Raw genomic sequence first — 17,755 nt, forward strand, 5'->3', positions numbered from 1 at the left:
TCTCCAGTTAACTTCCCAGAGAGAAGTGAAAAACAGCCCACGCGATCTTCAGGAGGACTTCCAAGCCCCAAACTCCTCCAGGAGTGCACCACTGAAATGACACTCCGCGCTCAGGCGCTGCCCTGCCCTCCGGGCCCCACATTGCCGAACAGCTCTCCTTTGGGAGCAGGTTCAGAGAAACAGCCCTAAGAGGAAACGCATTAGATGGCCTGCAAGGAAGTGACATCTACTGAAGGGCAAGAAGTTGACAGTGGCTTCTCTAGGAGAAATGCCTAAGAAGTTCTGAAACACTGCGAAGAGTAAGAAGAAAGAGGAGAACACAGAAAACTTCCCTCCAACAACAGGGTGCAAGCTCAGGGTCATAGAAGAGCTCTCTAGGCTCTTAAATAAATAAGTATAATTATAATGTATTATTTCATACATATAAACTCCCAATTCGTGATTATTAACATTAAGAGGCAGACAGTAAACGAGTCAAATTCTCACATACCCACATGCTCTGCCAATAGTCCCTGCCTTCTTTCACAGCTAAGAATTATTTCAGCAAAAGGCCACACTGGGTTGCTTCGCTTCCTTCCTCACCTTATGTTTCAATGCTGAGAAAGGAAGTAATTACACGAGGAAAGAAGGAAGGACCAGGGTGGAGGAAGACGCCCAGTGCTGGAGAAATCCACACAGTAGCTTTGTTAAGTCCCCCTCCAACGACAGCAACTATGCCTTTGAACCTTAGGAATTCTCTTGGCTCTTCTATTTGAATAAGTGAAGACCCTGAACTCCTACGTTTGCTTCATGGGCTGTTAAAACTGCACATATACATCATTGGCAGAGGCAGCAGGGGAATGGCAGGCCTGGAAGCCATAAGCCCCCAACCCCACCTTCCAGCTCTCCTTACCTAACCACTTGAAGCATTTTGCTCTCACCAGACAGAGGAGGGTATCAATAACGCGAGTTCTTTTCTCCCCATCCTTCACCCTGAAGTCATAGTATATGTGGAGTGTGGCCCTCCAAAGTCTGTAAGCTGTGGGGTGTATTAACTTAACCTCCATGGTACTGGTTCAGGGGGCTTCAGGGAGAAAGGTAAGAATGCACCTCAATTTCTTGAAGAAAGAGCAAGGTTTGGAGGGGGCCAAGTATTCCAATCAGAGAAGAATCAGATGATTAGAACAGAGAATGTGTAGGCAGGAAAAAAGGGCTAAAGAAACAGCAAAAAAACTAGACAAAAAGTGTTCACTGAAAATAGCTGGAAAAAAAGTCCATGAGTTTAACTAGTGGTCAGTCATATCAGAGTGGTGTTTTGTCCCATTAAGTGACAAAGAGAAAGAAAAACTCAAGTGGAAAAAGATTCCCGAGGTTTTATTAAAGTTTAAGAGATCATATAATATGTAGTATTTTATACTATACGTATATGTAATACATATGTATTCTACTCAAGGTTGCAAATTCTTAAACTCTTATTAAACTTCCAATCAAAATGGCGGCATAGGTAGACATAGCTCGCCTCTTCGCACAACCCCATCAAAATTGCAACTAAACTATAGAACAATCATCACTCAGAATTGCCAGATATCGAGTTGAATGAAGTCTGACAACTATGGAATTAAAGAAACCACATTCATCCAGACTGGAAGGAGGGGTGCAGACACAGAACTGGCTGGTCCCATACCCATGTGTGGTGGATAAAAATTCAGGAGGGATATCTCAGGAGCAAGGAGTCCCAGCCCCACACCAGGCCTCCCAGCCCAGGGTTCCAGTGCCAGGAAGATAAGTCCCCACAACCACAGGCTTCAAAAACCAGCAGGGATTGAGTCGGAAGAAACTTCTGGAGCCCCAAGCAGTTCTTCTTAAAGAACCCATACACAGACTCACCTACTCAGACTCACTCCCTCTGAGCTTCAACACCAGGGTAGCAGCTTGAAAGACACCAGTGGCATACAGGGAGAAACTGAAGTGTCTGGCATCAAGGCAAGCAGAGGCCATTGTCCCTTTTCTATACCCTCCCCCGACAGTGCTGGCAAGCTGGTGCCATATCTGAGACTTTACCAACCTGGCTAACACTGTTTGACCCATCTTGAAGATCACCAGAGACTCAGTCCCACCCAACTTATGGGCCCACCCAAGCTGCTTTTCCATATGAATGGCTGGTCTTGGCTCATGCTTCACAACTTCCTAAATCATTTCAAACAAACAATACCTGGCCTCAGTGAGCCCCAGGCCTGGCACAAGCAGCAGCCAGCTCAGATTCACAGCTTGGCTTCACTTGGGAATCTCACAGCCCAGCACGAGTAGCAGCCATCTCAGACTGCTTTATAGCTCAGGAATGGTGACCCCAGGCAAAACACAGGTAGGGGCTGACCCTGACCTGCACCACCCAGGGAAATCCCAGGGCCAGACCACCCAGTGGACAGCTACAGACCATGTCAGAGCACCACCACCCTGACCCTGCACAGCTGATCCTTCACAGGGGGTGGAGGTTGGTGGTCAGTGGTCACAGCCAGTCCTTGCGGCTGACTGGTCTGAGTAAATTCCTCCCATTGATCTGCCAACAGCAACCAACGCTCAACTACAAGAGGAGCATGTAGTCAGCCCACATGAAAGCCGCACTTTGAGTACCCAGCTTGGGTGACAGGGGAAGCTGTGCCACTGGACCCTACAGGACACCTACTAACTACATTAGGCCACTCTACCAAGTCAGAGTCAAAGCAGCTCTACCTAATACACAGAAACAAACACAGGGAGCCTGCCAAAATAAGGAGACAAAGAAACATGGCCCAAGTGAAAGAACAGATCAAAACTCCAGAAAAAGAGCTAAACAAAATGAAGATAAGCAGTCTATCAGATGCAGAAGTCAAAACACTGGTTATAAGAATGTTCAAGGAACTTAGTGAGGACCTCAAGCGCATAAAAAAGATCCGGTCAGAAACGAAGGATACACTAATTGAAATAAAGAACAATTTACAATAAAACAACAGCACAGTGGATTAAGCCAAGATCAAACTAATGATATGGAAGATAAGGAAGCAAAAAGAATCAATCAGAAAAACAAGAAGAAAAAAGAATTAAAAAAAAAACAAGGATAGTATAAGCAGCCTCTGGGACAACTTCAATAGGTCCAACATTCACATCTTAAGGTTGCCAGAAAGAGAAGAGAAAGAGCAAGACATTAGAAATCTATTTGAAAAAATACTGAAAGAAAACCTCCCTAATTTGATGAAGGAAGTAGACATGGAAGTCCAGGAAGCTCAGAGAAGCCCAAACAAGATGGACGCAAAGAGGTCCACTTCAAGACACATCATAATTAAAATGCCAAAGGTTAAAGATAAGAGAGACTCTTAAAAGCAGCAAGAGAAAAGCAGGTAATTACCTACAAAGGATTTTCCATAAGCCAGTCAGCTGATTTCTCAAAAGATACTTTGCAAGCTAGAAGGAACTGACAAGAAGTATTCAAATTCATGAAAAGCAGGGGCCTACAGCCAAGATTGCTCTACCCAGCAAAGCTATCATTTAGAATCGAAGGGCACATAAAGAGCTTCCCAGACAAGAAAAAACTAAAGGAATTCATCATCACCAAACCATTGTTATATGAAATGTTAAAGGGACTTATTTAAGAAGAAGAAAATCATACCTACAAACCATTAAATGGCAAAAAAATGAATATCTATTAACAATTGAATCTAAAAAAGAAAGAAAGCCCTGGCTCAGTGGTTGAGTGCTGGCCTTTGAACCAAAGGGTCGCTGGTTCGATTCCTAGTCAGTGCATATGCCTGGGTTGCAGGCCAGGTACCCCAGGAGAGGCAACCATACATTGATGTTTCTCTCCCTCTCTTTCACGCTCCCTTCCCCTCTCTCCAAAAATAAATAAAATCTTTCAAAAATAAATAAATAAATAAAATAAACAAACTAAGCAAATAATAAGAACAGAAACAGAATCATGGATACAGAGAGCATTCTGATGGTTGCCAGATTGGGGTGGGTGGGGGGAATGAGTTAAGAGGTGAGGATGGGTTAAGAAGTGAGGGAATTAAGAAGTACAAACAGTTACAGAATAGCCCTGCGGATGTAAAGTAAGTATAGGAAATGGAGTAGCCTAAGAACTTACACACATGACCCAGGGCATGAACAATGGTGGGGGGATTGCCTGAGGATGGAGGTGGAGGGGGTTGCTGCGTTGAGGGGGGGAAAGAAGGAAAAATCAGGACAACTGTAATACCATAATCAATAAAATATAGTGAAAAATAAATACTTATTTTATCTACAATTTTTAATTTAAGCAGGTAAATTAAATTAAGTGCAGTTTATGAACACTTTTTTAAAAAATTATCAAGAATGCCAGTCAGAGAATGACAAATACTATACAATTTCACCCATATGTGGAATCTAATGAACAGACCGAACTAACAAGGAAAATGGGGACAGACTCATATATGGAGAGCAGGCTGACAGCTCTGGGGGGTTGGGTTAGGGGGTGTAGGGATCTAGCAAAAAAGAACCAGGAGTCATGGATATGGACAACAGTGTGGTGACTATGGGGAGAGGGGTGTGTGTGGAGGTGGAAGAGGGTATATAAAGGAGATAAATGGTAATGGAAAAAATACAATACAAATTTTTTTAAATGAATTTCACATTACATTAAATATCATCTTTTTAAAGTTTTATACGAATTTCTAGGAAACATCTTCTCTAAGAAACAGTATCAGTGTATGCACACTGCAGTTAGAGTGGGACAAAAGTAGGTTTGGAGTTGTGCGTTTGAAAAATAGGACAATAACGAACAAATAAGAATAAACTCTGTGTTTTGCATACTCACAAGTGTAAACCTACTTTTGCCCCACCCTGTACACTAATGGTATCTTTCTCCTGTTCTAGGGTTTCTAAATCTGAGCTACGTGCATCCCCGAAGACTCCATAGACAATTTCAACAGGATCCACAAGCCTGTTGAAGTTAAAACCGTTACGTGCACATTTCTAGGGATCACGAACTCAGCCTTCACCGTGTTCTTTAAAAAGGTCAGTGACTTACAAAATGGTGAGAAAAGCTCCTCTAAAAGAATGTTGTATATAGGTAAGTACTGCACCTCGTAGAATATTATCTCCTACCATACTCCACACTTGTACACACACACATTATCTCAGACAAACTGTCAACAGATGACTTAGATATAAATTTTTGCTACTAAATCAATTCTGTTTGAAAGTTCTATAAATGGTAAGAGAAACCCTTTTCAACATCGGCTCCTCCAAATGACCTAGTTATGACTTGGAAAGAGACAGGTTCAATCTGCCACCACGTTATTTTTTCCACAGCCTACCAGCATTCTGAAATTCTCACAACTGAAGTCTCCCTTTTAGAAATATACAGTGGAAGGGTTAATACACCACACAGCTAGCTTCCTCTTGGCACAGAGCAGGACTCCAGGAAAAGGGATTCTAGAAGAGGTCCACTGTGGCTGGTGGGGCTGGCGAGAAGGAGATCAAGGGGCAACAGTCTCTGAGCTGAGGACACACCATGGAGACCCAGTTTCTCCAGCTTCACCCCTCGACCGTGGAGTGTGCTGCTTCTGGACTACAGGGTCAGCAGATTCTTTCATGGGATGCTCTCGCGTGCTTACTTTCTAAAACCGGAAACACCACCAAGCTGCCAATTGCAGGCAGCACTTCATGATAACCTACCCACTGGTAGGTACCATCCAATAGCTATTGTGTAATTCACGGCTGTCAGACTCAAAAATGCTACATATATGTTCTTTCAAACCCAACCTTTCAAATGATGACATGGTAACAAAGTGATAAATGTACACAAATTAAAAAAATAAGCTATTGATCAAAGCCTCTGTATTATAAATACATTTATACTTTGTTAAAATGCAAACAGCAAGTTGTTTTGACACTGTCACAAGATAAATTCATAACATAGAGATGATTTATTTTGCATATTTCTCCTCATAGTTTAATTTCATACAAGCCATGCACAAGAACTTTTGCATAAGGTATGACAAATAATCTATGAAAGAGGAAATAACTAGAGACTTCGGAACAGGAAGGTGTTGAAAGACTGGTGAAGGTCATTCTCATGAATTGGGATAGTTAAGTTTTCTCATTCATCTCAACAATCTATTATGTCTGTAGGAAAGTGTTTCCATTTATTATGTTTTGAAAAAACTGCTAATTTTCTTCATTACAATTGGATCTGCATATTTTGAGAATGCATTATTTTACGTAGATCATGGTGCTTAATTCATTTATAGCAACACTTATGGAAATCCCATCAATATATACTATCTGCATAAAATTTTAAAACATTATATTAACTTGTATTTAGAACATTCTGTTTGATAAAGAAATTACTGAAATCACTAAAAAACCTAGCATTTCTTGTTCACTGTAATTTCAAATTCACACACCAGCTAAGTAATAGGAAATAATCTGTTTTAAAAAAACACACATTTTGCCATAAAACTTAAGTTTACTGCCTGCCTAGCCATTTCCGATACATTAAATGACAAGCTATGGTCACCTTAGGCCTGAAACTGCAGGCAAAACTGCTAATACCTCAAAAAAAGATTTTACATGGCAGTTAAAAGTTCAATATATAAAGTTAAACTACTACATTCAGAGACCCACACTTATGAAAGGTTTACACAGAGCTGGCTGCTCAGGGTTTGCACAAGGCAAAAAGATATGCTTTGTATTTCTTGCACAAAATAATGAGTGCTTAACCCTCAATATGAATGGGTCACAAAATGAAAAATATTGTTGTTATGTTTAAGGTTCTAGCAATATCCGTATATGGGTTTTGCTGTAAGAATAAAATTATTTTTAATATTAAGAAAGTTTCACGTTAAAAGCTTAATGCCCAGAGATTGTTTTATCATTGATGCAGAATGTAATTCATTTTATAAGGTACAGTATTCTTTCCTACACAGTGGTATTTGGTAGAAAAATCGCTATAAATATGCACAAAATTCACATTTTCCTGAGTTTTATATGGTTATTTTCAAATCACAATGTGGTTACATATATGTGTATTTTAAAATATATATAAATATATTTTTTTAAACTTTCTTCCACCTCATACATACTTAATACAAAATACTACAAAAGGCAATAAAATACTTCCAATTTAAAGATATTGGAAGAAAATTTTCTAACTTGAGAAAGTAGCCATAGTAAACACAGAAAAATGATATACAAAAATGAATGTGCAATTATAGGAGCAAAACAGAAAAATAACATAGCTCCTTAGAAGATGGTCTACTTTAATTATGCTAAACTGCACTATGTAAATGAAAAGAGCAACATGCCCTGTTGAACAGAGTTGAAGAGCTTGCAAAAAATTTCATCTGATGCAATTTTGGTTTTTAATCTTTAGTTAGGCACAAGACCTGAGGGGGAAAAAAAATACCTACCTCAACAGTGACCTCTAGTGGACCAGTGTTAAAATGGCTATCTCAAAAAAAAATTTAAGACTGAAAAGAAATAGGAAAATATTTACAAAACTAACACTTCCAAACACCATAAGAAGCAGGGGTTAAAGATTTTTTTTAAAAATCTTAGCTAACACTGGCTTATAAGAGGGTAATCACAAAGGCAGGGGTGCAGGAGCTGGGCAGAGACAGAGGAAGGCTATGGAATAGCCTATGGAATAACTATGTTCCCTTCTTTAGAAACCCAAAGCCAGAACTTGGGTGTTATCATCTCCGTCCACTGGGACCTGGCACAACTCATCACCTACCAATCCATTAATCCACCCATATTAACTGAGTATCTAGTGCACGTTCACCATGCTTTGGGCACTTTTGGGACGAGGTGAGGGGGTAAGATACAAAGTAGCATCAGACAGAGCCCCTCACATCAAGAAATATATAAAATATAAAATACAGTTAATTACATGAAGAAATAGTTAATAATTTTGGACCTTATATATGTATATAAAACTAACTTTAAGTGAAGGAGTAACAAGCCTAGAAGCCGTGAGACGTAGAAAGTAAAAGAAGACCCACAAGGTCACGGGGCAGAAGCAGCCCCTGTGCTCCTTATGGTACCAGCCTGCCCTGCCTGCAGACTGTCAGGTGTCCATGAGGAGTGCCATCCCAGCACATCATTCCTCAAGGCTGAAAGGGTCCCAGTAACTCCAAAGGAGCTGCAACACCAACCTCCAGGACATAAGGTAGTTTCTTTAGAACTCTCACTGTCCAGTGCATTTGAAATGAGACCATGAGTTAGAAACGGAAGTTTGCACATTTGCTCAAGTCCCCTGGGGAAGCCTGAAGACACCAGAAACCGTCCAGTTCCCACCTGACCATTTCTCCTCAGGCCAGCTTTTCCTCCTCCTCATCAACTGCTTCCTTCTATCAAATGCTTTATACAGGTAATTACTGGGAAGCCACTCTGTGCTCAGCAAGAATAGGATATGAAAGAAGACAAGGACATAGTCGTGCTTTCAATAAAGCCTAAGATGTATTTGGAGAGAGAGAAGAAACAAGAAGCAGTAAAAGAACAAGGAAATGCAACACTGGTGTGAACAGTCTATGAACAGCAGGAGTTTGGGGAAGAAAGATTTCAAGTTGGCCAGGGCAGTAGGGGAGTCTGGGGAGAGGATCGGGCAAGACCTCTGCAGAACAGAAGGGAGTGGGCAAGGTGGCCTAGAACAGAGCAAGGCTAGGCAACAGGGAAAGAAGGCGGAGAAATCTTCCTGCAGCAGCACGTGGGGAGAAACGGTTGACTGCAGGATGTGGGGCCAGAGCAGAGCTGGATCAGAAAGGTGGGCAAACGCCTTCGACTGGAAGTGTGCAGTATCGCAGGGAACGTGGTGTTTCTAAAGGGGTGGCCTGGTGGACTTTACTCTGAAACCATTCCCATTGGGCCAGGGAGAACCTCTGTTGGGTTCCCAGACTGCGCCTGTCAGGTCACAACAGAAGGAAAAGGTTCACTTGATACTCTGCCTCCAGCCTCCTTAAATATGTCCTAGGAAAGTGGTTGCAGGCAGGGCAATTTCCCACCGACTGCTCAGTTTCCAAAGCTCATCAACACTGCCCCAGTCCGCCAGGTGTAAGTTTCAGCAGTGACACTGTAATAATGCTGAACCTCTAACAGTGATTAGCTTGACAATTTTGAAGCATTTTTAATGAATGATAATTGAGAAAACCTCAATAATTTCTGCTCACAAAATCTTGGAGAATTTAAGGATCATCAGCCCACTTTTACCTTCCTCGTGGCCTCATTTGTAAAGCATCGAGTGGGCCTGTCAATGTCAAAACCACCAAGAGGGAAAGCAAGTTAACTCAATGCCATAGTGTTCGAATGGTCCCGTAGATACTGACTCAAGTGCGTGGAGTCAATTGGTGTCCCCAGATCAAGGCCCCAATATGAGCAAGCCAGTCATTCATTCCTTAGGTCCATAGTAGAAATGTCAGAGATTGGAATGCTGAGAGAAAAACACAAATACTTCTGCAAGATGAAAGCAGTGCTGAGGGGTTTAGCTTTTGCGTCCCAATGGTGTTAATGCAGTGCTGTCAGCCAGTCCCTATTAAAAACCACAGAAAGTGAAAGACACTGATTACAACAGAAAGTGACAGGAGGGTGTGCTCGGCCACTTACACATAATGCATATTTATATTGCCATCAAATGGACATATTTACTATAAACACTTGAAAAGCCGTTGCAAAGCCATTCATTTAAATGCCAGAAAAATAGTAAAAGATGCTAATTTGACCTTAGTAGAACAGACCAGGTGTCACTGACACTACTCACAATGGCAGGAAACAGCATTTACCAAGAGCATTAATTAGAGTTTACTGGATAAGAGTGTCTCAAATGGGAAAAAACAGAGAAAGAAACCGGGAAGGAAGAAATACGAAGTTTGGATCCATTCAGTCAAACTCTTCACAGACTCAATTTAACTCCATATTTGTGTCTCTAAATTAATCCCTTATCACAAGCCTGGATTAAGAAACTGATCCACCAATCCTTGAAATTTCTATCTTTGTGGACATGTAAAAAGAAGTAAACTACTACTATCTGAAAGAATTTTGAAGAACAGATCAATTAACAATATAATAGGAATAAAGCACATTTTGCTTTTTTGCTTAAATGTAAACTGTTTCATTTTAATGACGACACAGCTCTTAACAATGTAAGTTTGGCAGTAAGAAATATTCTTATGAACTATGTGGCACACGGCTCCAGGGATTTCTGCTCACAGAATCTTGGGGAACTGAGGGATAATGCCATCCACCTCTCCAAACAAACAGAAATCCCCTCTGACTGGGCTTAGACTCTCAGTGGACAGCAGGACCATTTGCTACAAAAACAATAAAAACAGCAGCATGTTACCTGCTACAAAAATGACCACACGTGACTTGTAGCCCTCACTTGCATTTCTGCAGCCCCCGCTACGCAGATGCGACAATTGTGCCACTCTGCTTCTGCCTGACAAATACGCACTTTTTGCTAGAAATGAACTAATCTGCCTGTCTCCTTCACACGAGGGGCCCTGCCACTCTTAATTCTCAGTAATCAACAGCTCTGTGACATTGCTTCGAGCTGTATATAATGCACATACACACATAAATTCACGACACAAATCCCTCAAGATGACATTCTGCTCAATTTCATTGGGCTCAGAAAGCTCCCGAACAAATTCTTGCCACATGATTAGAAAACCATTCAAGTCTGCAGGAAATATGGCAAGCACAAAGAAGTGACAGTCAATTAGGAATGAAAAAGGAGAGTGGGTCCCTGTCATTAAAATCTTTAAAGCCACAGCTCTAAGAATAAAATGTCCCAAATCATCCACACGAGATATTCTTACACAAGCAGGTATTAAATCGACTGTGTGTTAAGCACACCATGACGCTGCCGATGCCCAATAGAAACCAGACTCAAGAATTTTAAAAATGCAGATTCAAATTTACATAATTCAGGCAACTTTGTGTTTTTTTCTTTATTAAACAAGGAAATTTTCAAAAGGTAAATTTTCCCTTTTAAACAGGAAGCATAGATGAAAGCAAAAAACTCTTATTCTAATTTTTTTATGATTCTTTTTCATGAAATACTTATGAACGGCCCAGCAGTTCAGGTCACTGCAGCATTTATCATCCCTGAACGGGACCATTTCTGGAGAAACAATGTCATTTTCTGTCTTAGGTTTACACACACCATAGGAAAGAATCTTCAAACTAGAGCGAAGTACAAAATATGGGAAGACAACATGCTCGTGTAACTAGTGTCACCAAAACAAATTCTAGGGTTCCTCAAAGAAACATTTGTCATTAGCGTTTTTAAGGAAACAGGAGTCAGCAGATCACTACATTACCTACAAGTCAGAAACTGTGAAACAAATGGCAAATTCAACTCACTTGTTAGCTTGTTGTGGCTGAGCACCAGCTGTGTGATATGGGCTAAGGAGACTGCAAAAGAAAAAAAAAAAAAATCACACAGTCAGTTAGTGTACCCAAATTACAGCTACACCTCTGCAAGGTAAAGTGCTAAATCATTTTCACAGTTTGAAGTGTTACCGCTCACAGAAATAGACTCAAGGATTCACATAACACTGTCTGTTAAATGTTAAACCAAATTAAGAAAAGTCATGCAATTAGCAGAGCAATCAGCACGGCAAGTTAGAGCTAATGAGATTAATGTCGCAGGACCAGACGTTTCAAGGGCCAGTTAGCTCTGCTCAGAAACCTGTTTCTGCCAGCCCAGCCTCAGTGATCTGTCTCAATAAACTGTGCCAGTCAGAACCGGCCGGAGTGTGCAGGGCCCCAGGCCCTCACCTGAGCTGAACCCATCAGATCAGGACAAAAAGCCCCCGTAACAGAATGGCAGCACCTTACTTCATCTATGTCCACTGTCGACCCAGAAATCCGTCTACACATTATCAGATGATCAGAACTTAAAAATTTTCCTCTAAAAAAGTTTGGTTAACATTTTAATGCACCTACAGACTATGTGCCAGTTTTCAAACATCATGGAGGTTTAACCTGCTGAACAAGGTTGGATTTGCTTAAAAGATGGTTTTTCCAACTATAAAGAAAACAAAAATTTGTACAGATCCACCAAAATAAAAAGGCCCAACATGAAAGGGACATGCTCTTCATTTTATGCTGGGTTGTAAAACTTCACTGTGTGATCAGCATACATACATAGATCATACACACACACGCACGCACACACACACAGTACATTACTGCAACTAAAAATGCAGAGGAGTTGTTTCCTTAAGGAGATGAGAAGGCAAAAATTCTTCTCAAAAAGGGCCACAGTGTTAAACCACTCCAGGCTTAGAAGAAAATTTGTACCACTTCTGACCACAACTATTGAGTGTTTTTCCTTTTTTTAACCATCACAAAGCTATAGAAAACTTCAAAATACAGAAGACCTATTTTTCTGCCATGAACCATTGAATTTAAGCTGCTGGCCTGGCACCGCATAAACCTTGGGGCATTCTCACAAAGACATCCTCCAATGTGACCATGACACAGCCGTCAATGTCAAAACTTAAGATGATACATCACTACCATCCAATGCTCAGCCCTCATCCGAGTCTCGCCAAAGCTCTGATCATTTAGAGAAAAGATTCAGGCCAGAAACCATGTCGCAGGCAGCTGCCGGGTCTGTTCAAGCCACCTTTACCTCAAGTTTCCCTTTTCTCCACATTACCAACCGAGGCAATTGTGAAGCCTGCAGGCCATGTTATTTTGTAATATACCCTCCGTATGGATTTGTCATTTGTTTCTTGTTTAGATTGCCGTTAAGCATCTTTAACAGGAGTGTGGGAGAAACGCTATGCTCTCAAGGCATCCTGCCAGGAGGCACACAATTTTCATCTGACCACTCACCGTGATCACTTATGTGTGCCAGGCTTGTCCACTGTCAATGTATTCTTTTCCCCTCTGTGATTAGTATTTTTGTGGGGCGGGTGGGAGGGAAGACTTTATGTATCAATATCCTGTTCCACATGCATTTTATGGTCCCCCGCCACGGTAATTTTGACCCTCACAGGACATTTGGCAATGTCTGGGAACATTTTTAATCCCGACAACTGTGGCCACTAAAAAATATAAACTTTCATATGTGGCTTGTATTATATTTCTTTTGGATAGAACTGCTCTAAAGCAGTGGCATCCAGGAAGTAGGGGCCAGGGATGCTGCTCAGCCTCCTGCAATGCAGCCCCCACAACAGCCTCATCCAGTCCAAAATGTCAACAGTGCTGCTGCTGAGAATCACAATTTATTTATTTATTTTGCAGTTTTGTGGTTTCCTATCTCAGTCAATGGATTATAGTCCATCATCCTTATGGACGCTGATGTTCAGACTGACCCAGCTGGCCAGCTGGAGCCCATCCAACCTGGGTGCTGAGCCCCTTTGGCAGGTCCCGTCACCCCGAGCACTGCCTCGCTTTCTCGCACAAGATAGTCAAGCTCCTCTTGTGCTTTTTTCGCCACAGCCCTGGAATCAGCCACCTCTGTAATAAGCTCTGGTTCCTTTTTTGCGGAAAATGTATACATAAGCCAAAATCTGGGTACTGGATGTGAGCACTGCTCTCTAGGGCTCAGTGTTCTCAGGCCCTGGCAGTGGGAGTGCTAGCATCCATGTGAACACGCACACACACACCTATATGTTGACTTCACTATTTCTATTTTTGAAAACCATGAGTTCACACCAACAAACCCAATTCCAATGCAGCATGACCTTGTTCATTCAAGTTTTCTTCCTCTCTTTGGTAATCCCCTCACCAAATGTGTAATTCCCTTCCCTAAGAGTGACAGTCTGGCTTCCATTACCTTTAACCTACTTACTTATTTCACCAATAGCTCTACATGTAACTGCATAGAATTATCCTACAGCTCTACCCTTATCTGCAGGGAAATATGGAAGTCTGATACTGATTCTTGGTCAAGATCGGGACGAGTAGGTTAGCTAGAGATGTGTGATGTTCTGTTCCAAGCTGAAAATGCCCCGAAGTGCCCAGGGCCAACTTGTTCACATGTTTAGGGACATGCAAATTGATGGCTTATGCCAGGCTACAGGTGCATGACCAGTCGGGGATAAAGGACACTGCTGGACACTTCTGACTGGGCTTTCCTGAAACCTTGATTTCTTAGTATATCTTAATGGTTCATATCTACAGATGAAATATGTTCTGAGCACCTAAGAATCCACCCTAAGGAATCACCACTGAGCCTCTCAAGCCCCTGAGACTCACCTGTGTTTTCTTATTCCTGCTAAACCATGTATGAGCAGACTCTGGATTCTTCTGAGCCTCTTGAAATATCCAGGGTAGTAATGCAGTAACCAATCCCCGCTCCACCCCTGCCTCCCACCTGGACGGCCACTCTGCTCAGACACACCCTCCACACCTGCCTCCACCCTCCTCGCCTGCCCTGCTTCCCTGCTTTGGACCTTCCCGGCCAGGCTCCTCACCCCACACAGGTCCCCACCCCCACTCTAAGTCACACCTCTCTTTTTGGTCCTGAGTTTAGGACCAAACAACTATAGGAAGGGGAAGGAAAAGGAAAAGTAGGAGAAGAACATTCTTGTGGTTTTTAAGAGTCACAACAGTGTCTTCTCACATGACATTAAGATTTTAGAGACTGCAGAACAGCTCATACATTTTTACTTATCAGTTACAATTTTCTTGTCCATCAGGTAAAGCGTTCCCTTATCTCAGTTATATAATCTGATAAAAAACATCTCAAAGACCTACCCTCCTACCTAAGAAGATGAAATGGATTCATAGTTCAGATTATGACCAGCTTCATGTGAGAACAAACCACAAATAAGAACGGTCACATGAAACAGGAGTTTCTCATTTACACAGAGGCACTCCAGGGGTTCTTGGTATCTTGTTGCTCAACCACCTCCAATGCATGGATCCCTATGGCTGCCTAAGCTCAGCCATCACATCTGCAGTCCCTTTAGAAGACAGAAAGAAAACAAAAAAAAGACTTCCTCTATTAGGAAACTTCCAAGAAGTTGCACAGGACACTTCCACTTAAAAGCAATTAATCCAAATTTTGTAATACGGTCATACCTAGCTGCAAGGGAGGTAGGGAAATGCAGTCTGTATTCCAAGTGACCACATGCCAGCTAAGATTAGGGGTTTTACTACCAAGAAGGGTGGGGCAAACTACAACGAGCAGACAACTAGCAATCTCATACACTGGCAGACTACTCCATTTAAGTGTCACAGAAATCCGTTGTGATTACAGAAGAACACGGATAGTCCTATACTCCTGCCTTAATTTTTCCTAAAATACCACAACTTACTAATTAAAAAGAAAGAAACTTTGCTCTTCTCCTAGGTAACACTCATAATGAAAGATTTAATTAGGGAAAGCTGGTTCTTTCCAATCATTTCACTCTGCCATTTCAACAAGCGCTTAGCAAGAAAGAAAGAGTTAAAACTTGTTTCCTTCTTTTTTTTTTTAATAGAGAACAGAAATCCAGTTGTGGCTTCAGCTGATCATATCACTAGAATGTATTTTTATCTTTCTCACTCTTGTTATAGGGCTACATGCTAAAGTAGGTAAGAGGGAGAAAAAATAGAGGAGAAAAGAAAAAGTTAATAGAAAAATCTTGGAGGAAATATTTAGGGCAACCAAGGACTCTTGGTTCAGTTTATGGGGAGAGAAGTGTGGTTGAACACAATCAAAATCACAGAACCAATCACAAAGCGAATCACAGGCAAAGACAGAGCAGAGCGGCAACAGGCGTATTCACAGAGCTGCCACTCCCCGCCACTTGGCGACAGAGATTCAACGTGAGTCTCACGTTGTGCAAACTGCACTGTTAAATAAGAGGGGAGGGGCACTTGCCTAAACCAGTGAGGCTTTGCTTGCCCGCAATTGTCAGTTTGGCTCACATAAACTCAGAAAAATTCTTCAAAAAAGAAAAAGGAAGGGGAAAAAAGGTACACCAAGATAGGATAAATTACTTTAAAGTACAAAAGCCACTCTAGTCAAACACATTGGGAAAGTGGACGCGGGCCGCGCCCTGTGACCTGCGCTGCGAGCCTGAGTCGCACCCTGGGAGACCTTCCGCTGTGTGAACAGACGCCAGTGGTCCTGCTGGCCACAAACCATCAAGAGTGAGCACCGCCAGAACAGTGAAAACTGTTATTAAAATTCCTAGAGCAACATTACACTATTCTTCCCCCAGCCATTTTCAAAGTTGAGTACGTTTCCAAAGCCAACTAAATGACCAAGAGGCATGCAGACACACACAGCTGAGCGTGGCCGTGCCACGGCTGCCACTCCGTCTCTGGCCTTTAACATGGGGTTTGGGTGCACACCACTGTATCAGGCCAAAAACAGACGGGGGGTGGGGAACAGAATCATTGGGAGGGAGGTGTTTGTGAGAATAGGGGTGGTGGGGTGAGGATGCTGGCGCTGTGTATAGGATCAGTGATCATTTGCTGTCTAGACAAAAAGGAAGTCAGCAGGAAAATGCACAAAGAGGACCTGGTTTGTTCAAGAATTTCACAAGAAAGACAACCAAGGATTCACTGACAGGTATTCGCACAGCACACTGAGAGTGTCAAATCTCTGCCTTGGAGACCCTTAGAGCAGTAATGTGGACCGTACCCCCTGGTTAGCCTGGGGCAGTCTTGGGTGGTGTCTGTTGCTCCTCTCAAAACAACCCTGGTTTGGGTAATAAACTGCATTCTCACTCATTTTAGGGAACACAGAACATGCACCAAAACCCTCAAATGCGAGGTATAAAAGGGTTGTGACAACAGAGAACATGTCAGCAATTCAGGAGGGAACGTGACTTCTTGTGGGATGGCTGACACACCCCAAAACGCTGCAGAGGCAGAGGCATACCAGGCACTGGAGCTAGACTTGGAAGGCAGGGAAGTTGGAGGCTATGAAGCAGCCGCAGCTTCCCTATCTGAGCAAAGAGCTGGAAAACGGGGAAGGTACAGGACTGGAGGGGCAGCCAATGTTTTAATGAAATAAAATCAGAAAAATCAAAGGACTAACTAAACACTTCTAGAAAAAGAATCATCTTTTCTAGATAACACGTGGAGCAAGATATTATTTAAAATATGTTGGTTTTCCCCTCCTTCTTCAGCATAAAGTAGGCAGCATCAGAAGAGAAAAATAAGCATGATGAAATCCGCAGCCCCCTAAGATGAAATTATAGACTTGCTTTCAAAATAGCCCAACATATCACAAAGATGTGGCACACTGGAAATTGTCTCCACAGTTTCATTTTGGCAAATTAGAAAGCAAATTATTCCTCTGGTAGCACTTCAGAGAGGGTAGAAAGTTCTGGCTTTACAGCATGACATTTACTTCCAGAGGAAAAAACACAGCTCGGATGACACTAGGGGACTGAGACTTGGAAACACACGAAGCGGTATGAGGCTTGAGAGTTCCCGCAATCTTGTCACAGGTCGAAACTGGCTGCCTTTGGGTTGCAAATGAAAGGTCCTGTAGCATCGCTCACGAGAAGTGGACTGCAGCCACCAGGTCACTTCACAGGCTGCGTTGTGCGTTGAAGCAATCACAGAAACACTGCAATCCTCAGAAGGCAAATGGTTTACCCCTTCTTGATAGCACTTGTGGTACCAAACAGTGCTATGTTTGAAGAGCCACCATCCCCCCCTGAGATATTCAAAGACAGCCACCTTGTTTGACAAGTCCAGGGGACACCATTCAAATTCTGTGCCATCCCAGGAATTACACTGCAAATAGTACTATATGTTAATACGTTTCCTCCCAAAGTTGTAGACCAAAAAGAATTAATTT

General features: G+C 42.2%; 1 protein-coding gene across 5 annotated transcripts in view; it reads right to left on the reverse strand.

Moving 5' to 3' along the window:
- Positions 1-17,755, reverse strand: part of RSU1 (Ras suppressor protein 1) — a 189,309-nt gene that overhangs the window by 154,660 nt on the left and 16,894 nt on the right. For 3 of the 5 annotated variants that reach the window (XM_024576023.3, XM_045183660.2, XM_024576014.4), the window contains exon 3: positions 11,356-11,406. The exons of the other annotated variants lie outside the window; for them this stretch is intronic. In XM_024576023.3, coding sequence (XP_024431791.1) covers positions 11,356-11,406 — 51 coding nt within the window. The remainder of the gene's footprint in view (positions 1-11,355; positions 11,407-17,755) is intronic. 5 annotated transcript variants of the gene reach the window in all.

This window comes from Desmodus rotundus, chromosome 4, assembly GCF_022682495.2.
Source record: "Desmodus rotundus isolate HL8 chromosome 4, HLdesRot8A.1, whole genome shotgun sequence".
Taxonomy (NCBI): Eukaryota; Metazoa; Chordata; class Mammalia; order Chiroptera; family Phyllostomidae; genus Desmodus; species Desmodus rotundus.